The following is a 25642-nucleotide window of genomic DNA, read 5'->3' as shown; positions in this document are numbered from 1 at the left end:
GAGTGGTGGGAAGGCTGAGCCGACACTCTGGGACTCAAGAGGGATTGGTGGGAAGGATGAGCCAACACTCTGGGACTCAAGAGGGATTGGTGGGAAGGATGAGCCGACACTCTGGGACTCAAGAGGGATTGGTGGGAAGGATGAGCCAACACTCGAGGGATTGGTGGGAAGGATGAGCCAACACTCTGAGACTCAAGAGGGAGTGGTGGGAAGGCTGAGCCGACACTCTGGGACTCAAGAGGGATTGGTGGGAAGGATGAGCCAACACTCTGGGACTCAAGAGGGATTGGTGGGAAGGATGAGCCGACACTCTGGGACTCAAGAGGGATTGGTGGGAAGGGTGAGCCAACACTCTGGGACTCAAGAGGGATTGGTGGGAAGGATGAGCCAACACTCGAGGGATTGGTGGGAAGGATGAGTCAACACTCTGGGACTCAAGAGGGATTGGTGGGAAGGATGGGCCGACACTCTGGGACTCAAGAGGGATTGGTGGGAAGGATGAGCCGACACTCTGGGACTCAAGAGGGATTGGTGGGAAGGATGAGCCGACACTCTGGGACTCAAGAGGGATTGGTGGGAAGGATGAGCCAACACTCTGGGACTCAAGAGGGATTGGTGGGAAGGATGAGCCAACACTCTGGGACTCAAGAGGGATTGGTGGGAAGGATGAGCCAACACTCTGGGACTCAAGAGGGATTGGTGGGAAGGATGAGCCAACACTTTGAGACTCAAGAGGGATTGGTGGGAAGGATGAGCCAACACTCTGGGACTCAAGAGGGATTGGTGGGAAGGATGAGCCGACACTCTGGGACTCAAGAGGGATTGGTGGGAAGGATGAGCCGACACTCTGGGACTCAAGAGGGATTGGTGGGAAGGATGAGCCGACACTCTGGGACTCAAGAGGGATTGGTGGGAAGGATGAGCCAACACTCTGGGACTCAAGAGGGATTGGTGGGAAGGATGAGCCAACACTCTGAGACTCAAGAGGGAGTGGTGGGAAGGCTGAGCCAACACTCTGAGACTCAAGAGGGATTGGTGGGAAGGATGAGCCAACACTCTGGGACTCAAGAGGGATTAATGGGAAGGATGAGCCGACACTCTGGGACTCAAGAGGGATTGGTGGGAAGGATGAGCCAACACTCTGGGACTCAAGAGGGATTGGTGGGAAGGATGAGCCAACACTCTGGGACTCAAGAGGGATTGGTGGGAAGGATGATCCAACACTCTGGGACTCAAGAGGGATTGGTGGGAAGGATGAGCCAACACTCTGGGACTCAAGAGGGATTGGTGGGAAGGATGAGCCAACACTCTGGGACTCAAGAGGGATTGGTGGGAAGGATGAGCCAACACTCGAGGGATTGGTGGGAAGGATGAGTCAACACTCTGGGACTCAAGAGGGATTGGTGGGAAGGATGAGCCAACACTCTGGGACTCAAGAGGGATTGGTGGGAAGGATGAGCCAACACTCGAGGGATTGGTGGGAAGGATGAGCCAACACTCTCGGACTCAAGAGGGATTGGTGGGAAGGATGAGCCAACACTTTGAGACTCAAGAGGGATTGGTGGGAAGGATGAGCCAACACTCTGGGACTCAAGAGGGATTGGTGGGAAGGATGAGCCGACACTCTGGGACTCAAGAGGGATTGGTGGGAAGGATGAGCCGACACTCTGGGACTCAAGAGGGATTGGTGGGAAGGATGAGCCGACACTCTGGGACTCAAGAGGGATTGGTGGGAAGGATGAGCCGACACTCTGGGACTCAAGAGGGATTGGTGGGAAGGATGAGCCGACACTCTGGGACTCAAGAGGGATTGGTGGGAAGGATGAGCCGACACTCTGGGACTCAAGAGGAATGGTTGGAAGGTGTTCAAGAGAAGACAAGGCCAAGAAGAGGTTACTACAGCCACTCCCCAGGCACCCACGGCGAGATCCCAGGAGAGGGCCTAACCCTAGATCCCAAGAGAAGAGCGCTGTGGAAGCTGGCAAAGAGATCTACCATTGATGGATCAAACCTTCTGCAACCTTTAGAAAAGCAGAAAGGGAGAAACATTCCACTTCAATGATCCTTTACTTTGAGAGTTCCCTAAATACACAAGGCAGACAGGGATAAAAGAGTTCCTTCTGCCCAGGAGCAGATGTGAACAGCTGGGTGATCTGGAGAAGCAGAGCCCGCTCGTGATAACTGTTTATGTAGGACTTGGCTAGTGTGTTTTCTGTATGAGTTAAAACTACCTGGCCTGAAATTAGCATGGAAAACCAGAGAGCAGCTTTTAGACGTGCTGCCAGACCTCTCCAGGAGTGAGCGGCTTGGATCTCATTGAGGCCACTTCCACTGAGCTCAAATGGACCCCAAAGGTACATTTCTACCATCTGCAGTGACAATCACAGGAGAAGGGAGAGACGCGGGCACCACTGTTCTGAGGTTTGCGGGATCTAAGCACCAGTGAAGATAGGTTTTCACTGAAGTCGTTGCGAGAGGAGGGAGACAAAAACTGGAGATGATGTCGGACCAGAGCGCAGGGTACCACAATACACAGATGTCTTCACCAAAAGAGACATAAACAAAATCAAAACTACTGGTCAGATCCCAAGAAATGAAAGATTTGCAGGACTGAAACTGTTCAAATATGAAGCTGACCATGTCTCCCCGCTCTTGAAGTCAGTCCCTGAAAGAGACTGCGCATGCCTAGAAGAATGGGTAGTTGAGGCATTCGTTTTGCAGCTCTCAGTTTGGGGAGGTAAATACATCCCTATGATGTCTGGAACCTAGACTTGATAAATGCCAGATCTTAGAATGATTGACATGTGACTTCTTGACATGGAGAAGATATTTGTGTCGAACCAGACGCCGGCTGATTTTGACTGTGCCTTGAGATACTCCTGCTACAGCTGAAGAGTAGATTAGCCAATTGTCCAAGTAATCAATCAATCAATCAGGCATTTGTAGAGCGCGCTACTCACCCGTAAGGGTCTCAAGGTGCTAGGGGGAGGGGCGGGGGAGGGGGGTGGCAAGGGAGGTGCTGCTACTGATCAAAGAGCCAGGTCTTGAGTAGTCTTGAGTAAGGGTGTATCATATTCCCTATATTGTCTAGGAGAGCTACTGAGGGCTAACACCTTGGTGAATATTCTTGATGGTGAACTTAGTCCGTAGGGCCGGAGCTGAAATTGTCAGTGGAAACCTTGGACACAAAATCTAAGGAAACACTGAGTCTCTAGAAGAATCGGTGAGGGAAGATATGCATTCTGAAGGAAGAGGACATGGACTGGGATCGTTGACTACCCTGGAGCAGGACTGACGCTTCCTTTTTCTGGAGGTGATTGAGGAGAGCTGGCAGGTATTTTTGAAAGGAGTGTTGCCAAGGTCTATCTGGCTTAGACTGAGCTTTGAATGCTTGAGTGGGCTTTTGTTTTTAAATATTAGTTGCTTAACATCTTCCAGAAAGCTGAGACCCCATAACAGGTAAATGCAAGCGATCAGCATTTGGCACCCTTTCTGATTTTCAGTCTCTTTATAAACATGATAATGTGCAGCAATATTTGAGGCAGTGGAAAAAGTGGACGCTTTCTGAATGTCAAACGTTAGGTCAGACAAAAACTTTGCCAGCAACCCCATGCCCGCTAGCAAGTTACCGGCTTGATGAACAGTAGCAAATGCATGGAAATCTCTGACCAGGGACGGGGAAGCTTAGACTGCATAAGCCTCTGCTCTCGTAGTCAGGTTAAGACTATCACAGCTTGTTTTAAGGGCAGCTTCTTATAAACAGGCTCTGGTAAGGCGGCATCCTTGGATACCACACAGAGGATTGAACGGCTAGATTTGTTAACATGGGATCCAGCTGGAAGATCGAGTTCACCTTTGGCTAAAGGATAAATTCTCAGCCACACTCTGGGTATAGACAAACAACAAGCAGTTAGAGAGGCAGCAGTGAAAATGAATATAAAATGTATCAATACATCAAAACGAAACACATGTCCTTCATTGATATGAAAAAAGTCCTTTTTAATATGTCTTTTAGATGACAAGATGATAAAATAGACAGCCAATATTCTCAATGTTCAGAGACAAAGTCAAGAAACAGCCAACACGTTTCGCCCGTGACGGGCTTCCTCAGGGCAGATCTTCAGGTTAACTGTAATAACACTGGTTTCCAGACAAATAAATAAGCAAGCATGTAGACTTAATAGTAAAGGTATCCAATGCAAGTAGCGACGAAACGGAAAAAAGGGGATGTAAGTTGTACACGGTCTCTAGTCAACCAATCTTTAACCAACGTAATTCTATATAAATCTATATGTCAGTCTTTTCAAGATCCTTCCACTCTTTCAGAAGGTGGTCACGGATGCCCCGATTTACCAAAGACTAGGAGGAGGATGTAGCTATGAGTGTGAAACTCTGCAGAACTTGTACTTGGAAGGTCCTCTTCAAAGATCAGCTGAAGATTTCTGTAAATATTTGAAAATTATAGGCAACTTTGATTGCTGAACAAACTTGCCTCTGAGAAGGGGTTCAGGATCTACAGCGCCCTCGTCGTACTCAAGGAATGGCCATGATGAAATGGAAGAAGAGTCGGCCGAAGAATTGGATGGAGAAGCAAGAGCATCCTCTGGCATACACTCTTCTACTGCAACCTTCCCTGGCTTCCTAAAGCTTTCAGAGAGGGAGGTGACAAGAGATTGTAACCGGCCTTAAAGCACCGAAGAGGGTTGATTCCTCAGGGTCATCTCTGTGAAGCTTGCTGGAAGAACTCTCCTTATGTTCCATATGCCGCTCCTCAGCGGTATCTTTTCTGTGCTCCATCCTGACACTCAACTGAAACCAGGACAACAATGTACAAGAAACAAAACAGGCAGTACTTAAATTCAGAGCCCAAAGGACCCATAGAAAGTAAACACAGCCTGTTATTTTTAAAATAAAAAACACCTAAAGATATAGGTAGACAGATTACATTCCTTTTTCTTCTTTAACCTGAAGCAACCTGAGAACCAAATGTTATGTAGTAGAGAAAAGGTAAAGTAGGTCAAATATCTTCCATAACTCACACGGTTTTCCACCAAAATACCAAATCAAAAACATGATCTGAGCATAAAATTGCTGTCAAAATACTCTGACTGCACAAATGTTATATACCAAAATAATGAAGCTAAGTAAAAAAAAAAGTCTTACTATATTTAAAATATTGCTCACTGTAATACTGGTTTTACTATTGTGTCTCATTGTATTGCATTTATTTTATTTTAAAAGTTATTGGTAATTTTCTGTTTAATATTAGTTTAAAGTATATTTTTCTTGATGTTAAGAGATCTATATGTTATTTTAAATAGTTACTTATATATTTAAATGTAAAAAAAATATGAATTTTGCTATATATTTTAAATGTGAGTTTTCGCGTTCACCAGGGGTTTGGTTGGCAATATTTAAAAAAGAAAAACATAATTTTAGAATAACTTATTTATATATTCATTATGCTATTTTTTAAATGAGCAATTCCATGTCAGTGATTGTTTTAGATGTGCGTTTGATTTATGAGTGAGTTGAAGATATACTGTTTATTTAAAAAAATAATGTTTAATTTTTACATAACATTTTAATGCAATTGAAAAATATTTCAATTTTTTTATATGCCATTTTTTGATCTCTTTAAAAATATTAACTTTTGTTTAATGGTTAATGTTTAAGATGAGTGTGGTGAAAGTGAACCACCCACCCCCACATATATGCCATTTCCTCAATGTTTGATAGATGTGAGCTAGAATTGTAAATGTAACTCCTTCCTCCAGTGTATGCACTTTCTCCAATGTTTGTTATACTGGATTTAAAATACTAAGGGCCTGATGTAACGTTTGGTGGATGGGTACTCGGTTACAAATTAGACAGATACACTGTCCACTTTATTATATGTGCCTTGTAATAAGGTGGACAGGATTTCCGTCAAGTTTATGATGGCACACCCACCAGGCCTCAAAGGTGGCCCCCGCCCGTGTATGCATTTTGCCCAGGGTTTGTTGGTCCTGAGTTAGAGTAGTAAATTTACCCCTCCTCATGTATAATTCCTCAGCTTTTGTGTTTAATGGGGTTCAAACTGTTAACGTGACCCCGTGTTTACACTTTCTCCAATGCTTGTTAGACTTGAGTTAAGATAGTAAGTCTGTCTCCTCCCAAGTATGCACTTTCCCCAATGCTTGTTAGATTAGAGTTAGAGTGAAAAATCTGACCCCAAGAAACACTCTCCCAAACTTTTGTTGGACTGAACTTAGAACTGTAAATGTAACCAGCCGCCTATGTGTATACTTTACAGATGTTTATTAGAATTAAGTTATAATAGTAAATCTGACCCCTCACGTGCATGCATTTTCTCCAAGGTTTGTTAGACTAAACTTTAAGGGACTGATTCTGATGCGGGTTGGAAAGCTTCCCGACCCATTCGGGTTGGAAATGGTTTCCAACCCACTAGGATCCGGAGAGTCCGACCGACGGAGTATGATGCATCCGGATGCTTCTTGATACGATTTGGTTGGACTCCCATTGACTTCAATGGGAGCATATGTTCCTAACCGCATCATAATTGGGCCCTCGGTCGGGAAGACACGTTCCCGATCCGATTTGGATGGAGCAAATGCTGTTAGGAGGCCTTCCTAACCGCATTAGAATCAGGCCCTTAGTAGTAAATCTGACCCCTCCCTCCTGCATAAAAACACTTTACCCAACTTTTGCTAGATTTGAGTTAGAATAGTAAATGTAACCCCCTCAATGTTTACATTTTCTTCTGTGTCTATTACTCTGGAGTTAGAATAGTTAATCTTACCCCTTACCAATGTATGCTCTTTCCGCTATGTTTGTTAGATTGGCGTTCTGAATAGTAAATCTGCCTCTCCTCTAATGTTTGCATTTTTCCTACTGTTTGTTGGACTGGAGTCAAAATAGTATATATGAACCCATATGCATGGATTTTTGCGAAAGTTTCTTAGTTTGGACTTAGAATAGTAAATCTGATTGCCATCCCACACAGTATGCATTTTTGTAGCACCTGTAGTTGTACTTGAATTTGTCTTCTAAATGTTTGTGTTGTGTTTTATCAAGTTATACACCATTGTGGCAAGTTTGATCTCATAGATTTTTCTCTTCAGCATTATAATATAAGTAATTTGGGAAGTCAGTGCCCTGTTGCACCTATCAGTTTAGTTGTTTCTTTAATATTAACTTCCAGTTGTCAATACTTAATATATAAGGGGGTGGGCACCCCTCCCTTTGTTGTAATTTTCCTATTTATCTGTTTCTTCAGCTCTTTAGGAATGTCTCGCTCTGTCGACTAGTTCTCTTGTTGGATGGGGTGGTGTCTCCTTGATTCTGTTCAGGGTGGCCTGTCCTCATCTTTCCACATCAGCATTAGCAATGTTTTATTCCACTCATTAACTGTTTACCTCGTCCCTCCTGTTTCACAGTTTTTTAATTATAGTGAAATCTTCTGCCCCCTCCCATCTGACGAATTCTGTATTGCAGGTCACTCACTACCTGTGGTGCCTGACTAGTTTTTCACTGTATCACGGCTTGCCTTTTGGCGAGTATCAGCACAAGATCTATTAGGGTACTTTATTTTTTTTTTAATTTTTGATTGGTGTTAGTTATTAATAATTTAATAATTTAGTTTTTGTGTATAATAATAAGAATATTTTATTTAAAAATATATCTATTTAAAATATTGACATTTCAAATTTTTTTAATTGACTTTTATTTTACTTTTTTTATGCGGTTTAGTAACTGCTAAATATAAATTTTTGTTAGTTTCTTTTTTTAATGGTTCAATTTTTAGGATATGCGTATATATTATTTATTAGTCATTTGATATTATGTGACATATTTTATATTTTCAATTAATATTACCTTTTGAATTTACCAATTACTTATATTTTGATCATTTATTTTAATTTGTTATATTTAATAAATTATGTCTTTATTATATTAGTTGCTACAACTATTTTTAAATTACACGTATTCATGTGACTTACAATTTTTAGATGTTATTTAATTCTTGTTTACATTTGTTTAATGATACAAACTTTCAAATAGAATGTGTTACTTTAAAAAACGTTTTTACTTTTTTAGGTTGCAATAACGTTTAAAAAATGTATTATATATACACATCCCAGTTTACAGATACTTACTTCCTTTCACCATATATACACCAAATCCAAAAAATTGACTGGTACAGAAGAAAAACTTTGAAGCAATATTTTAAAGAAAGACAATCTTACAGTGAAGTCCATTTGTGATCACTGTTCTACTTTTATAAAATGAGCCTTTTTAAATCAACAAAGCCCCTAGTTCAAATGGTGTAGGTGTTAAAAAAAAGTTGGAGCTCAGTCCTGGAATGTTTTACAGTCCTTACTATTACCATATTCATCAATCCTGCATCGGTTTCTTTCTAGCCCTACACAGGTGGATTTTTTTACTATTAATTTTTTTGTTTCCATTCAGATTGGTCTGCATTCTTATGCAGTGTTCAATATTCTATGCCGAGTTCTTGATCTTGAACTTCTGGGACAAGTTATAAACTCGTAATGTATACATCCATTTTGTCTCCAGTATATATCTGCTCATCTTTTTACATTGTCTTATGTATCCAAGTGAATGTATAATCCTCAACTTTATTTAATCCGTGTGGACTCCTGGTTTCCAGGCGAAGAAATAGCTAAGATGCTAGTCAGCTTTTCAGCCAATGTAATGTCAACATTTTGGTCGACAATTTTTCTAGTTGATATTCTGGTACTTTACATGTCAATAAAGTCATTATTGTGTACCACGACATTTTGTCATACAACCCACAAAGAAGGGAATCTCATGCCTTACATCTAAGGGATTCACCGGTTGTTTACTTCAGTCAGGCAGCCCTCTTTACTAAGGTAGTAAACGAACTCCTCGCTGGGACGCCTTTCCTTAAATCAAAGGAAGGAAGGACATTCCAAGGGCACCCTGCATTAATGTGCCAGGAGCCTAGCTACCTCATAATAGCCAGGTAATAAAAAAAACTATAACGCACTCAGAAGCAGGAGCCCCATTCTTGGCATACATCTGACCAGTGGGGTACAAAAATATCAAGGAACTAAGGGCGGATTATTCTTGGCTAAACTCCGCCCTTCAGAAGTGACCCATACCAGGCCCAGACACGGGAGACTGCTACTGCCATACGAACTAACACAGTACCCAAACAAAGCAATGCACCTAAAAGAGAATTCAACAACCTGGGCGAGCCCCAATAAACAGTAATTTAAAACGAACCTCTCTGGCATATTAACCTGGTGATGGAACCCTCCACAAACTGCTGAAGTTGGTGTCCCCAAAGAAACTCTATGGGAGCCCTGCTACACAGAGTTTGCCAAAAGAAAAGGACTGGTCCTGTCAGGGTCTGTGACACTATCTAATTAGGGCAGTGGATCAAAAAATAACAGGAGGTGATGTGTTCCAAGATTCCATCCTCCCATCTGTCTCCAGATGGGAGGGTGGAATCTGGTAGGAAAAAAGAAAGGGTCTTGGAGGCACTTTATAGGTGTAGAAAGGTAAAGCTTTGTCATGCTGGGCCTGAGGGTGTTGTGACCACCTCATTAAAATATGGACTGTGACAAGGTAGGATTGATGAGTCAATACAAGTTACATCAGTCCCCTTTCTGCATAATAAGAACATAGTAAAATATAAACTTTATACCCAATAGTAGAATCAGCCCCACAGTTAGAATAATGAAGGTGCATCCAGTGTGTGTAAGCAACACAGCAAAGATGCCATTCCTAAGACTGTAAAAACACACGTACAGCACAACTGCTTTAATCAACAGGCATCTCCTGACAATCTGTAATGCTGCATTAGACGTCATTCACTATCAACATGCCGTCAATCATGGAGATACAGATGTCAGAAAATACCATTACACATACTGTAATTATACCCAGGGCACCATTCAAAGACCACAAGTGAGAGACAATCACTCAGGAAATATAGTATAACAAAGAGAACTTCCTGGGGGAAATGGGGGTTTCAACTCACACAGCAGCTGCTTGAGAACAAACACAGTAGTTTCACACAAATAACTTTCGGGCCGAAAGGGACGTGAGTGAGGTTTAGTTACCTGAGTGTCCCTTGTAATGATCTAATTACAGCGCAACACCAGCACACTGCTACTGGCTGGCAATGCTCAAAGTTTTACATGGATGAGATTTGTTTCTCCCATTCTGACAACTTGTTTTGAGATGAATTTTTTTTTTAAATAGAGGTCCTTGTGTTGGTCCTGATGAGGCTTTCTGAAAGTCTGTTTTGGGGCCGAAACTAGTCGACAAATTTCAGACAAATCTCACCTTGCTACAGTGATATAGACTGGAAGGCAGCTACGGGGTACATTATACATTTGAGACATATATTGTGTTCGTAAGACTCTTGGAATAAGCTTCAAATACCTTGAAACAGGGTGAACTTTAGAACACTGGTTGCTAACTAATTTGTATTACATACAAAGTCTACATACACATCGGGTTGTATATAATATTTATTCATGGGGGTTATTCTTGTGAAATGTCTGTTTTTACTAATTGTGTTATGTCAATACATTTTATTTGTAAAAATCCATGATATATGAAATGCCATTTGTTATGTACTTATTCATTGATAAGAAGTAAAAATAATGTAAGAAAGAAGGCACACAAGAGGAGTTGGAGTGGCTATATATTTTGAACGATGTATCAAAAAAGTGTATACTGTACTAGTGGATGATTGAAAATTTATGATGATTGAAAATTTATACCGCGCAAACTTAGCCCAAGGGCATCAAGGCGCCCAATTTTGAAAAGGCCGTCTCAGATTCACCGAGTACAAATCTAAGAATACGCCCGAAGGAACAACCACATTTTAAGTTCTTTGCGACAACGCGCCAGAGAGGGTAATCCCACCAGCTCAAGTGGAAGAGAATTCCAAAGCTTAGGAACTATGGTGAAAAAGGCTTTCCCTCCCCATCTTGCTTTGGCAAATCTAGGGACTGACAGGAGATTTTTTGAAGATGACCGGAGGGTCCTGCAGGGAGAATAGGTATGAAGGAGAGACCTAATACTCTCTGAACCAGAGCCGAAGACTGCTCCATGAGCGAGACAGAGAAGCTTAAATGTCATCCTGGACTCGACAGGGAGCCAATGAAGAGATTTCCTGGCCAGGGTTGCAGAAGAGAGCCTAGGAAGATTGAGCACCATCCTGGCCGCAGCATTCTGCACCATCTGTGAGCGATGGATAGAGCTCTTATTCATGCCCACATACAGAGCGTTACAGTAGTCCAGTCTCGAAGAGACCAGAGCCACTGCAGCCTGTTTTCGGGCATCCGGGGAGAGGTAGGCTGCGATCTTTCTGAGGATCCTGATGATCCCACAGCAGGTGGAGACCGTCCTGCTGACCTGACGGTCAAAAGAGAGCGAGGTATCGATCAGGACCCCCAGATTCTTGGCAAAATGTGAGGGAGTAGGACAAACACCCAGGGAGTCAGGCCACCAGTCATTAGACCAAATGTCTTGATGGCCCCCAAAAATCAAGACCTCCGTCTTCTCCCCGTTGAGTTTTAGAAAATTTCGTATCATCCACTGGGAAACTGCCTCCATGCGGGTTCTAAAGTTGAGGGCAGATTCACTCACAGACTGTGTGAGGGATACCATGATTTGGGTGTCGTCCGCATACGACAACACCTCAAAACCATACGACCTCACTACCCTGGCAAGTGGGGCGACGTAAATATTAAAAAGGGTAGGACTTATGGAAGATCCATGGGGCACCCCACATTGTACTGGCTTGGGGGAAGACAGGAAATCACCAACTTCACTCTTTGTTCCCTCGGATGTAAGTAAGAAGTAAGAAGACTAAGGGCTGAGCCTCCAACTCCTATCTCCCTGAGCCTGGCAAACAAGACCAGGGGAGACAGGGTGTCGAAAGCTGCCGTGAGGTCGAGTAGGACCAGAAGAGTAGTCTGGCCCCTGTCGACCCTCGAGCGAATGTTGTTGACGACCACCGTAAGGGCAGACTCAGTACTATGGGCCTTGCGAAAGCCATGCTGCGAGATGTCCAGCAGGCCTGAGTCATCCAAAAAGGTGGTAAGGTGGCGATTTAGATGGGCCTCGAGAATCTTAGCGGGTGCCGGAAGCAGAGAAATCGGTCGAAGGTTTTTCAGTACTGCGGGGTCAAGAGAGGCCTTCTTCAAGAGAGACTTAACGACCTCCTGTTTCCAGGAGAGGGCAAAGGTTCCCTCCGTAATTGCCAGGTTCATCACCTCAAGAAGAGGAGGAATAAACCACCTCACTGCAGGCCTTCAAGATTTTAAGCGGACAAGGGTCCAAAGGCGAGCCTGATTTGATGTTATCCAGGAGGCGGTTAGTCTCATTGAGGGTGATGAGCGGAAAGGCAGATAAGACTCGGCCCAGGTTCCGAAGCCTGGGTCCCTGCTACAGAAGCAGGAGGATGGAGAAGGAGCAGACTAGGCTCAGGTAAAGAATCCAACTGATGATGAAGACCTTCTAGAGCATTATAAATGTCGACAATTTTAGTGTGAAAAAAGGTGGAAATTTTGTCACAGAGCTCCTGTGTTTCGATAATAGGATCGATGGTCTTGGGGGCAGAGAGGGAGTCAATAATCTTAAAAAGATCTTTGGAAGATTTCAGGGAGGTGGTCAGATTGACATAGAATGCCTTTTTTTCCTCAATAACCGCTAATTTATATTCTTTTAAGAGATGTTTATGTTTTATCTTCTCAGTGGAATCGAGATTACTGCGCCAAAGCCTCTCTTGTCTTCTGCATCCCTGTTTCAACTGTCTGAGCTTGTCGGAGAACCAGGGCGCAGAAGGGCTCTTTCTAGCGGAGTAATGCTGTTTAGCGTGAGCTAAAATATCTACATCCTCCGTGATGATATTGAAGAAATCGCTTACAGCGGAGTTAGTATCCTTATTTAAAGAGGAACCGAGTTTAAACATAAATGGGGCTAGGGCTTTATTATTGATCTCCCTGAAATTTCTTTTGAGTCCCCATTTCTTGGAGTCCGATTTAGCAGGGGCAGTACTGCGTACCATCAGCTCAATGGGCACAGCCCGATGATTTGACCAGGCCAATGTGATCGGGGGGCCTGTCTTCAGTCTGGAATCATTAGAGAACACCCCATCCAACGTATGGCCTGCTGAGTGAGTAGGACTGTCCACGAGTTGGGTCATGCCACATGCGTCTAGGGTTTCTACCTGGGATAACGTATCTCTGGAGCTAGAGTTTTCTAAATGGAAATTAAAATCCCCTAGAAGAGTCAGATTGGGAATTTAGTGATGGGGCAACTAATAACTAATTTGCTACTGACCATTTACTCCCCTTAGGATTGTGAAAAGCGTTCCTTCGTATCCTCAGGGAGTACGCTTTGGTGTAATATATGCTGCTTTCCCCGTAAACTCTCTGGGATTTCCAGGGGAGCCCCACACTTGTTCTAATCACTCATGAGAGTCACTCCATTGACACCGGGTGTGTCTCCACAGTGAGAATCAAAAAGTAACACAAGAGCCCCAGTGGAAAGTTAACAGTGTCCATTCCACCAGGCGTTGACATTTCAGGGCACTGAGATATATTTAACCTCGGGTGAAGCTGAATGTGCACCTGGAAAGCTCCCAGATTGTCATTGCCAAGCTCTGCCATCAGCTCTCTCACGGTCTGTTTATTCTTAAAGAGATGAGCAGGAACCTCCTTCTAGCCTGTTCCACACTGCACCAGTGGAAGGTAGAAAAGTAATGAAAGTACTTCCGAGCCTAGGAGCATGTTTGGTAATTGTCATTTCATTTTAAAATAAGTTGCGACAGTGCTCTTCTACTCTGCAGTAGCATGACTACCTTAAAAGAGGCACAACATGACTGGTAGGATATCTTAATGAGCGTTTCCTGTCCTCTTCTAGATGTGCTATCACACAACCTGTAGCATCGTTATGATGTACCTGATGAATATTTACATCTGTGCAGTGGCACGCTGTAGGAAAGTCGGATCTCCTTTCACGGTCACTCCCACTTTTTGCGGGTGTCATTCTGTTTTTCTTGCTAGTCTGACTGGGGTCCTGCCAATCAGGATCCCAGCCCCTGTGCTCTCTCCCTAAATTGGACTATGGTAAGTACTTTTGTACCTTTCTAATTGGCTACTGGGGTACACCCTATATGTCCCTAGTATATGATACTAAGGTACCCAAGGCATAAGTACACCAGGGTTCTCCCATGGGCTACGGCATGTATTATGTCACCCATGAGAGACCACGCAACCTGTGACTACAGACCGGCCATTGCAGCCTGTGTGAGCTGGTGCTGGCACCACTCACAACAGATATGAGTTCCCTTATATCTGAGGTCACTGCACTTAAAACCTATAAGTCACCCCTAAGGTAGGCATTTCAATCCTGAAGGCAGGGTGCTTGGTCATAAGTGTGAGGGTGCCCTGCATAAGAAGGAGGCCCCATACAAACCTAGGAGTTGATTTTAGCGGCTTTGTAAGTGCGGTCAGCCATTCTATACATATAGTGGACATCAAGTCAAATACAAGATGTCTAACTATATATTGGCTGCACCAAAACCGGTCATGTTTGCTATCAAACATGTTGGAAGCCGACCCCAACACTGATTCCCGTGTTGGATGTAGGATCCCATATCCTGGGGGGCTCCCCTCGGGAGCCCCCTGTGTTCCCGGTACCAGGCTAGTGCTGCTGCCAACTACAGACACAATTCTGCCCTCCTGCTGCTGAGCCAAGCTCGAGCAGAGGAAGGTAGAGCAATAGGTTTCCTGTCACAGGACTTAGTGTATTGGGCTGGGGTGGGGTCGCTTCCAGTGCCACCAGACTGCTTTGAAGGGCACATTTGGTACCCTCCTTGCATACTCCAGTTAGAACCAGTTCAGGGAGCCGTTACCTGTGGGCGGCTCTTCAGATTTGTCGTGGGACAAGATTCAGTTCCGAATCCACTACGTCTTCAACCGTCTGGGCACATTGGAGTTCGCTGGACTTTACTCTGGGAACCGAGACTGCATCTGGAAGACTCCTGCCGCTCCTGGTCTCATTGTCCTGCCAGTCTGCTGCGTCATCTGGGCCTATGCTTCAACCAGGTTCTTCTCCAGGCCTGTGGGCATCAAAGACACCTGTAGAAATCTCTATTGGAGTGAAGGAGTCACTCCCATGTATCTGCAGGCCCTGCAACCAAGCTGATCGGTCTGCTATATATATTGGTTTCAGTTTCTGAAGCAACAAATCGTGAACATGGATGGGCGAAGGGAGAACATCGGCACTTTTTGGTCAAGGGATTTGCAAGGGCTGACGGATTGCACTGGCCAACGAATACCGAACCAGCATATACTTTAGGCAAAGCCCTGCCACACACGCACTAAGGACCTCTTTATACTCCAACTGCAGAAAAGCACCTAACCCAAAGTGTTGGCATCAAACTACTGCCCGGTGTAGTGAGTAGAAACAGGTCCAATCACATGGTCACACACAACATGCAGACACCTCCCCCTATGGCACACGTGGGCCCAGATAATGTCTCACACTCAGTGTTCTGGAGGAAAGGATAGCGTACCTCTGGATTCAGGCAATGTGACTAATGGAAAAACACAACCCTGACACTTGGAATAAAGAGTGGATATAATCTCCTCCACCATTCACACAGAGCGACTGTAACAGATTACAAGGGGACAAACCTTATATTTTCACTCAAGCAAACCAGGAAATGGGAAATCACAAAAACACATTCTTAAGGAGAGCACTCGATGTGCAGGGACAGGAACATCCAAAAGAGGAAGCACATGAAGAGTGTGCAAGAGTCAGAGACAACAACAAACGTGCAACTGACACCACACAAAGTGCAGGGAAAGGAAACCCCAGAGTGAGCGAATCACAAAAACCTCTTGTTCTCAAAAGACACCACCGAAAATGCAATGACAGGGAACTCCAGAGTTAGTGACAACAACAAACGTGTTGCTCTCAAAGGGACCACACAAAGTGCAGCGACAGGAAACTCCAGAGCCAGTGATAACAACAGACTTGTTCTGAAAGAGACCACACAGAGTGCAGTGACAGGAAACCCCAGAGTGAATGAATCACAAAAACCTCTTGTTCTCAAAAGACACCACCGAAAATGCAACGATAGGGAACTCCAGAGTTAGTGGCAACAACAAAAGTGTTGCTCTCAAAGGGACCATACAAAGTGCAGTGACTGGAAACTCCAGAGTCAGAGCCAACAACAAACTTGTTATTTTCAAAGACACTGCACAAAGTGCAGGGAAAGGAAACTCCAAAGCCAGTGATAACAACAGACTTGTTCTCAAAGAGACCACACAAAGTGCAGGGAAAGGAAACTCCAGAGCCAGTGATAACAACAGACTTGTTCTCAAAGAGACCACACAAAGTGCAGGGAAAGGAAACTCCAAAGCCAGTGATAACAACAGACTTGTTCTCAAAGAGACCACACAAAGTGCAGGGAAAGGAAACTCCAGAGCCAGTGATAACAACAGACTTGTTCTCAAAGAGACCACACAAAGTGCAGGGAAAGGAAACTCCAGAGCCAGTGATAACAACAGACTTGTTCTCAAAGAGATCACACAAAGTGCAGCGACTGGAAACTCCAGAGTCAGAGACAACAACAAACCTGTTATTGACACCACACAAAGTACAGTGACAGGAAACCCCAGAGTGAGTGAATCACAAAAACCTCTTGTTCTCAAAAGAAACCACCGAAAATGCAATGACAGGGACCTCCAGAGTTAGTGGCAACAACAAACGTGTTGCTCTTAAAGGGACCAAAGTGCAGTGACAGGAAACTCCAGAGTCAATGACAACAACAAATGTGTTATTTTCAAAGACACCACACAAAGTGCAGCAACAGGAAACTCCAGAGTCAGAGACAACAACAAACGTGTTGCTCTCAAAGGGACCACACAAAGTGCAGCGACAGGAAACTCCAGAGTCAGAGACAACAACAAATGTGTTATTTTCAAAGACACCACACAAAGTGCAGGGAAAGGAAACTCCAGAGTCAGAGACAACAACAAACGTGTTGTTCTCAAAGGGACCACACAAAGTGCAGCAACAGGAAACTCCAGAGTCAGAGACAACAACAAACGTGTTGCTCTCAAAGGGACCACACAAAGTGCAGCGACAGGAAACTCCAGAGTCAGAGACAACAACAAACGTGTTGCTCTCAAAGGGACCACACAAAGTGCAGCGACTGGAAACTCCAGAGTCAGAGACAACAACAAACGTGTTGTTCTCAAAGGGACCACACAAAGTGCAGCAACAGGAAACTCCAGAGTCAGAGACAACAACAAACGTGTTGCTCTCAAAGGGACCACACAAAGTGCAGCGACAGGAAACTCCAGAGTCAGAGACAACAACAAACGTGTTGCTCTCAAAGGGACCACACAGAGTGCAGCGACTGGAAACTCCAGAGCCAGTGACAACAACAAACGTGTTGCTCTCAAAGGGACGACACAAAGTGCAGCGACAGGAAACTCCAGAGTCAGAGACAACAACAAACGTGTTGCTCTCAAAGGGACCACACAAAGTGCAGTGACAGGAAACTTCAGAGACAACAACAAACGTGTTGCTCTCAAAGGGACCACACAAAGTGCAGCGACAGGAAACTTCAGAGACAACAACAAACGTGTTGCTCTCAAAGGGACGACACAAAGTGCAGCGACAGGAAACTCCAGAGTCAGAGACAACAACAAATGTGTTGCTCTCAAAGGGACCACACAAAGTGCAGCGACAGGAAACTTCAGAGACAACAACAAACGTGTTGCTCTCAAAGGGACCACACAAAGTGCAGCGACAGGAAACTTCAGAGACAACAACAAACGTGTTGCTCTCAAAGGGACCACACAAAGTGCAGGGAAAGGAAACTCCAGTCAGTGACAACAACAAACGTGTTATTTTCAAAGACACCACGCAAAGTGCAGGGAAAGGAAACTCCAGTAAGTGACAACAACAAACGTGTTGCTCTCAAAGGGACCACACAAAGTACAGCGACAGGAAACTCCAGAGTCAGAGACAACAACAAACGTGTTGCTCTCAAAGGGACCACAGAAAGTGCAGCGACAGGAAACTTCAGAGACAACAACAAACGTGTTGCTCTCAAAGGGACCACACAAAGTGCAGCGACAGGAAACTTCAGAGACAACAACAAACGTGTTGCTCTCAAAGGGACCACACAAAGTGCAGGGAAAGGAAACTTCAGTCAGTGACAACAACAAACGTGTTATTTTCAAAGACACCACGCAAAGTGCAGGGAAAGGAAACTCCAGTAAGTGACAACAACAAACGTGTTGCTCTCAAAGGGACCACACAAAGTGCCACGACAGGAAACTCCAGAGTCAGAGACAAAAACAAAGGTGTTGCTCTCAAAGGGACCACACAAAGTGCAGCGACAGGAAACTTCAGAGACAACAACAAACGTGTTGCTCTCAAAGGGACCACACAAAGTGCAGCGACTGGAAACTCAGAGACAACAACAAACTTGTTATTTTCAAAGACACCACAGAAAGTGCAGTAACAGGAAATCCTAGAGTGAGCGAATCACAAAAACCTCTTGTTCTCAAAAGACACCACTGAAAATGCAATGATAGGGAACTCCAGAGATAGTCGCAACAACAAACTTGTTATTTTCAAAGAGACCGCAAAAAGTGCAGCGAGAGTAAACCCCAGAGTCAGCGACAAACAACGTGTTATTCTCAAAGACTCTATACAACGAGCTGTGACAGGAAATCCAAATGTGGCAGCAGGCAGCACATGGAGATCATGCTAGAGTCAGTGACAACAACAAACTTGTTATTCTCACAGAGACCACACAACGTGCAATGACAAGAACATCTAAATGTGGCAACACAAGGAAATCACCCAAGAGTCAGTGACAATAAACTTATTATTAGAACACAGATCACACAATGAACAGTGACAAGGAAGCCAACCACCCCGATGCATGACGCCCATGCAATAGTCGATCAAAATACAAAATGTATTATTCGCAATCATCATGTGCACCAAGTGAGCAGTGAGAGGAAAATCAAACCACACTAAGCATGGACACCACACAATGTAGAGTGGCTCTTTTCGATTTCCCCTTTTAATTTAATCAAGTTTTCTTACCTCTTACGAGGCAGTGGGCTGCAAAACAGTCCCAGCCACATGCACTTAATTGGGCATGTGTTTTTATTTCCAAATTGTAATAACTGTCACGCTAATGTAAACATCGACTGTTGGATGACTCGCAGTATGGCTTTAGGAGATTTCACGGGACTGAGACTGCCCTTATCAAGGCTGCCGATGACGTCAGAGCCATAAGGGACCAAGGTGGGACTGCTATTCTAGTCCTACTTGATCTGTCAGCAGCTTTCGACACGGTCGACCACAACACTCTTATCGATCGTGTCGGAAGGCTAGGCATTAGTCACTCTGCCAAAGATCTGCTTGCCTCCTTTCTCGCTGAGAGAACTCAAGCGGTCACTCTTGGACCGTTCCAGTCGGCCCAACTCACTCTGCCATGCGGTGTCCCCCAAGGCTCATCCCTCAGTCCGACACTATTCAATATCTATGTGTCGGACCTTGCAAATATCATCAGAGCATACGGGATGAGCCTAACATCTTATGCGGATGATACGCAGCTGGTTTTGGCCATTAAGGGTGATGGAGGACAGGTGGCCCACAACTTTAAAAATGGAATGACGGAAATAGGAGCATGGATGGCCACAAACTGTTTAAAACTCAACTCAGAGAAGACCGAGGTAGTCATCTTTGGACCTCTTCTCCCAGAATGGCCATCATGCTGGTGGCCACCGGCCTTTGGTTCACCGCCCATTCCAACCGCAAAGGTCAGGAATCTGGGAGTCATTTTCGATAATGGGCTCAGCTTTATGGACCATGCAAATAAAGTTGCCACAACGGCCCATTACAAATTAAAAATTATAAGGAAGATTAGCCCCTTTCTCCCAGAGGGATTAATTAAAACATTGGTTTGTTCCTTAGTCTTGTCCTCACTAGACTATTGTAATGGACTCTTTCTTGATGCTCAGGCCAGGGTTATAAACAAGCTCCAGTCCATACAGAATGCGGCGGCACGCCTGCTCTCTGGAACTGCTAAATGTCACCCCATCTCAGAAACAATAAGACGATATCACTGGCTCACCATCAAAAACCGAATAAAGTTTAAGTCATTATGCATAGTCTACAAAACCCTCAATAACCAAGGACCTCACACTTTGAAGGAACAACTAAAACCTTACATTCCCCGCCGACATCTTCGATCCTCGGAGCTGCATCAACTAGTTGTTCCTCGGTCAAAGACGGTGTCATGGGGTGATCGCCGTTTTCTCTTGGCTGCTCCTAAACTATGGAACTCACTTCCTCAACATATTAAGATGAGTCCCTCTCTCCTTCAGTTTAGGAAACTTGTAAAGACATGGCTGTTCAACCAATGAATTTATCTGCACAACTAGGAAACAAATGATTGGTCTAGCGCCGAGACGCCTTAGGGTATTCGCCGCGCTCTACAAATGTCAAAAATAAAATAAATAAATAAATAAATGTGTCAACAGTCTGTGTGGAGCAAAACATGTACTTGCCCCGGCTACTTCTAAATATGGATAATATTAAGTAGTATTTTTTTAATTCCCCTCCTCTGGGAGAAGTTGCAGAAAATCCTGAAAAAACACAGCAAGCTGGTGCCAGCTGAGAGTAATCCAAGTGGACAAGTCAGACCTGGACATTTCTTGAGGTCAAGAAAGCGGAGTTGTAGGAACCCTCCTGAAACCAAGAAAAGTGGACTGAAGATTAAGGAGACAGTCAAGAAGAGGCAGAAGTGTGACCAGAACTTATGTAACAACTTTGGGCTAAGAAAAGCCTTCACTACTTGAAGACGGGAAACCGGTCACGCCTCACTGAAAAAGACACAGCCTTGTTGGCTTCAACTTTGTGAGTTTTCCCAATCAGAGCATTCAGGAAGGCTGAGGTTTCATATATCCAAGGAGATGCTGCTCATGGAATCATATTGTACCTGCTAAGCAAAGACATCCTCCCTGTAATCATGAAGTAACTGCCCTCCAAGGAAGCCACGAGGAGGTAAAAGCCACGAGAAGGTAACTATATGCACTCCCGCTTCCTCGGAGCCCGATACAGCAGCCCTGCCCTCCTCTTACCTCAGTGTGGGTTTGGGGGTGCTGAGGACACTGTCATTGTCTTCTATTTCGGGCCCACTGACACTGTTGTTGTACTCGTCGAGACTGTCGTAGACCAGTCCCATGTCCTCTTCCACCTCCTGTATCCCATCCACCGGGTCAGAGTCCAGAACCTGCACGAAGAAGAACTCATTATAGCCTGAGTACTCTGCAAGCAACGCCACGCAATCACCCAGAACAGAAGTGTTTACATGTGAGAGGGACAGGTTCACCATAAGAGGGGAGAGCTCAGATCTGGAAGCACTGGAAAAGTGCAATAAGCGGTGGGAAATCTAAAATCTTAGGGCCCGATTCACAGAACTAACTTAAGACAAAACCCTAAACTTACTACTTTTGGTATTCACAGAAGTTAGGATTTTGTCTTAAGTTTGTCTTAAGACAGACTTAAGACAGACTTAAGACAAACTTAAGACAGACTTAAGACAGACTTAAGACAGACTTAAGACAAACTTAAGACAGACTTAAGACAAACTTAAGACAGACTTAAGACAAACTTATAACAGACTTAAGTTAGGATTATGTCTTAAGTTTGTCTTAAGTCTGTCTTAAGTCTGTCTTAAGTCTGTCTTAAGACAAATTTAATACAAAATGCTAACTTCTGTGAATACCAAAAGTAGTAAGTTTAGGATTTTGTCTTAAGTTAGTTCTGTGAATCGCCCCAGTGTCTAGCAGAAGATGAGGAATCGCTCAGAAAGAGAATTTCTGGCTGGGCCCATACAGCTCCTTCCTCAGCGCCAGGATACCTTGCACTACACAAATACACATAACAGGAAAGATGTATGTATCACCTCCAGTAAGGGAAAGAGAAGGAGTCTCAGGAAAAGGAGGGTATTTGTATGAGAGTGTGGGGAAACAAAGTGAGGGAGAAACCAGGGCTCCTCAGGGGTGAGACAGTGTTAGAGCTGTGTTGCATATGTCCGAAGAGGGAGACAAGGGCACTTTGGTGTACGGTGGGACTTGGGGAGTGAGTAATACCCTAAAAAAAGTGAGGTGATCCCTGAAAAGAAGAGTTAAGGCCCAGAAAATCAGTCTGAACATTCTTCACAATCTAATGCAGTGAGAACTTTTCTTTAATACATTATTAACCCTCTCCTTAAAATAGCAACTTACCTCATCTGTCACTTTAAATCTCTTTAAGAGGGCTACGAATTTTTGCTTGAAGTTTGGTTGCTGAAACAAATAAGAGGGAGTGAGTGAATATGCATTAGTAACCTGCTCGAGCCGCAATCAGTGACCAGCCAGGCAAACCTGATGCTTACGACTTATCAATCTATCAGGCTAGTTGTGCCCCGAGGTGGCACCCTTACATTCATTGACACTGGTCAGGCTATACTCACTGTTGTGCTGGACCTGCCTTTGGCCTTTGGACTGTGGAACATGGCCTTCTAGTGAGAATGCTTTCTGGTTGTAGCGACTTCACATATGGACACTCCGTATAAACACTATTGTAACATGAGCTATACTGGCCTCCCCCCCCCCCAAAAAAAATCTTTAAAGACTCCAAAACGAAGACGCCAGGAAGTGTCTGGACTTGAAAATGTTTGCCCAGGTCACACGGGCACTTAAACACTCCACAGACTCCCAGTGGATGCAAGAGTCAACTCAAGACATTCTGCAATTGTGGGCCAATGCTACCAAGAACCAGCCCATGAGTAAGCTTCCCTCCATCTCTAACTGCATGACCCCACAATAGCCATACAAGAGGCGCAGACCTGGCAACCAATAACTGGCAGCCAACTACTAGTAACCAATCACTTGCGGCCAATCTCTGGCAGCCAACCGCTAGCAGCCAACTACTAGCAACCAATCACTGGCAGCAAATTACTGGCAGCCAACCGCAGGCAACTAATCACTTGCAGCCAACCGCTGACAGACATCCACTAGTGCCAATCAATGGCAGCCAACCGATGCAAACAATCACTGGTAACCAACCGCTAGCAGCCAGTCACTGGCAGCCAACAGCTGGCAACCAACCGCTAGCAGCCAGTCACTGGCAGCCAACAGCTGGCAACCAACCGCTAGCAGCCAGTCACTGGCAGCCAACAGCTGGCAGCCAACTGCTGGCAGCCAACCGCTGGCAACCAATCACTGGCAGCACTGGCCCTTAAACTCTGAGTGAATGAATGAATATAAGCTTTATAAAGCGCAAACTTAGCCCAGGGGCGTCAAGGTGCTGCGGAAAGAGGTCAAGAGTACTGAGGTGCACAAATGTAGAAAGCTTAGAGAGTAGAGAGAGTAAAAAGCCAGGTCTACAAGGCTTTACGAAAGAGAAAGTGGGAATCCAGACCCGAAATTGATAGAGGGAGGGAGTTCAATGTTTAGCCGCAGAAACAGAGAAGGCTCTGCCTCCACACCTAGCTTTCCTAAAACTAGGGACTATCAGCAAGTTCTTGCTAGCCGATCTTAACTGCTTAGTGGGGACATTTCTCTGAAATCGTTTCTTAATTCCTTCTGACCCAGTGTTGTAGAAAGCCTTATGAACCAGGCAGAGGGCTTCGAATACAATTCTCCGATCAAGCGGAAGCCAGTGCAGATTCCCGATGAAGGCCGAGATTGAGTGATGTTTGGGAAAACCCATCACCAGCCTGGCAGCTGCATTCTGCACTAGCTGAGGTCAATGCACGAGCCCTTCGTTAATACCCAGATAAAGGGCATTACAATAGTCTAATCTGGACAACACAAGGGCTACAGTGGCCTGTTCTAAGACCGAGAAGGAGAGAAACTGGGAGATCTTTCTAAGAATCCTTATCATCCCGAAGGAGGTAGAAACCGTTCTATTGATTTGGGGGCCCGAAGAAAGAGAGTTGTCAATTATGATGCCCACATTTTTGGCACTGAGGCCAGGGCAGGGGCAAGGACCAAGCGTGCCCGGCCACCAAGCGTCCGGCCAAACGTCCTGATGGTTTCCAAAAATTAAAACCTCAGTTTTTTCCCCATTACGTCTTAAATAGTTCCCTACCATCCAGGAGGCCACTGCCTGCATACAGTTTTTAAAATTCGCCGCTGATGCTTCCACACGGTCAGTGATAGAGACAATTATTTGAGTGTCATCAGCATATGATAACACTTCTAACCCAAATGATCTCACCACCCTGGCGAGAGGGGCTACATGAATATTAAAAAGGGTCGGGCTCAATGAGGACCCCTGAGGGACTCCCCAGAACAACGGATTGGAAGTTGAGTAGAATTGACCCATCTTGACCCTTTGTAAATGTAAATGTACAGGAATTTATATAGCGCAAATCACCGAGCAGTTTCTAAGCGCTTGCTTAGGGAACCCGTCCTGGTATTCCCCTGTGAGATAACCCCGGCAGGGTATCCGCAAGGTGAAAGCCAGGCATCCCGCCGCGAGGGGCTGTTTTTAAGAGGGGTTTAACCACCGCAGTTTTCCACGCGATGGGATACTGCCCCGATGTAATGACAGTATTAAGAAGTGTGGTCAGAAGAGGAACAATATCCTCTCTTCCCAACTTCAGATTTTTCAAAGGGCCGGGCTTCAGCGGGGGAACCAGACTTTATTCCATTTAACATTCGCTCTGTATCCTCTTGCAAAAGAGGGGGCGGGGGGGACTCTGGGGCACAACCTGAGCTCACAGCTCAGATGGACCAAATCACCTCTGACTTCATATTTCAGTCATCTGGCTACTGTGTTCAAAGCATGTGTGGTGACAACCGTAGCCCATTCTGCTAGCCTCTGTCGATCCACCGTCTATTGTCTGTTCTATAAGGTTTCTGACACCTCTGATGTCTGCAGACAAGTGTTTTGAAATCATTGCAAGATGACAACTAGTGCTTGACAAAAACCCTCAATAAGGAAGGGTCCCTGACCGGCACTTACCCTGGTCAAGGAGGTTGTTCGAACCATCTTCCTTCGCGCTTTCTTGGGCTTGCTGCTCAACTCATCATCTTCATCATCCAGATCCTAAGTGAAAGAAGATATTCACATACTCCTCTCATTCATACAGTATCAGGCCGCCCCTGCTCTAGCTACTATCGCACCCTAGTGTAGTGAGGATAAGGGGTTAACTGCAGACATTGCTATGTTAGCATAAGTGAAATATAGCTTTAGACACCATTTTGCCGCTTTTTGCACACAACACTACATGGCTCTGTTCCCGTAAATATTCTGCTTGCGCTTCTTCACATGAGAACTCTCTGTCTTTCACATATCTAGGCGCACACTGTGCCCTCAGTCTGCACAGCGTGTTCAAGGTCGAATAACTATGTATGCTGTTAATTCATGTTGATCAGTCCCACGCACATAGACATAACAGAAAACTTAGCTGCTCAAACTAAAACTCAGGTGCTTTTAATATGGCATTGCATGCATGAGGAGGCACTTGGAGAAAACCTTTCCGACTACGAAGAGCTGTGTTTGTCCGGGGATGTGATTCACTTCATCT

At 44.7% G+C, this 25642-nt stretch overlaps 1 protein-coding gene across 4 annotated transcripts in view; it reads right to left on the bottom strand.

Moving 5' to 3' along the window:
• Window positions 1-25642, bottom strand: part of LOC144762126 (phosphofurin acidic cluster sorting protein 2-like) — a 642794-nt gene that overhangs the window by 214892 nt on the left and 402260 nt on the right. For 3 of the 4 annotated variants that reach the window (XM_078647257.1, XM_078647258.1, XM_078647260.1), the window contains 3 exons: window positions 25078-25161; window positions 22350-22409; window positions 21201-21352 (listed from right to left, as the gene is read on the bottom strand). In XM_078647257.1, the coding sequence (XP_078503383.1) occupies window positions 21201-21352; window positions 22350-22409; window positions 25078-25161 (296 nt within the window). The remainder of the gene's footprint in view (window positions 1-21200; window positions 21353-22349; window positions 22410-25077; window positions 25162-25642) is intronic. The other variant, XM_078647259.1, reaches the window with a different exon arrangement.

The sequence above is a fragment of the Lissotriton helveticus genome, chromosome 6 (assembly GCF_964261635.1).
Source record: "Lissotriton helveticus chromosome 6, aLisHel1.1, whole genome shotgun sequence".
Classification (NCBI taxonomy): domain Eukaryota; kingdom Metazoa; phylum Chordata; class Amphibia; order Caudata; family Salamandridae; genus Lissotriton; species Lissotriton helveticus.
This window is presented reverse-complemented; position numbering and strand designations above follow the sequence as displayed.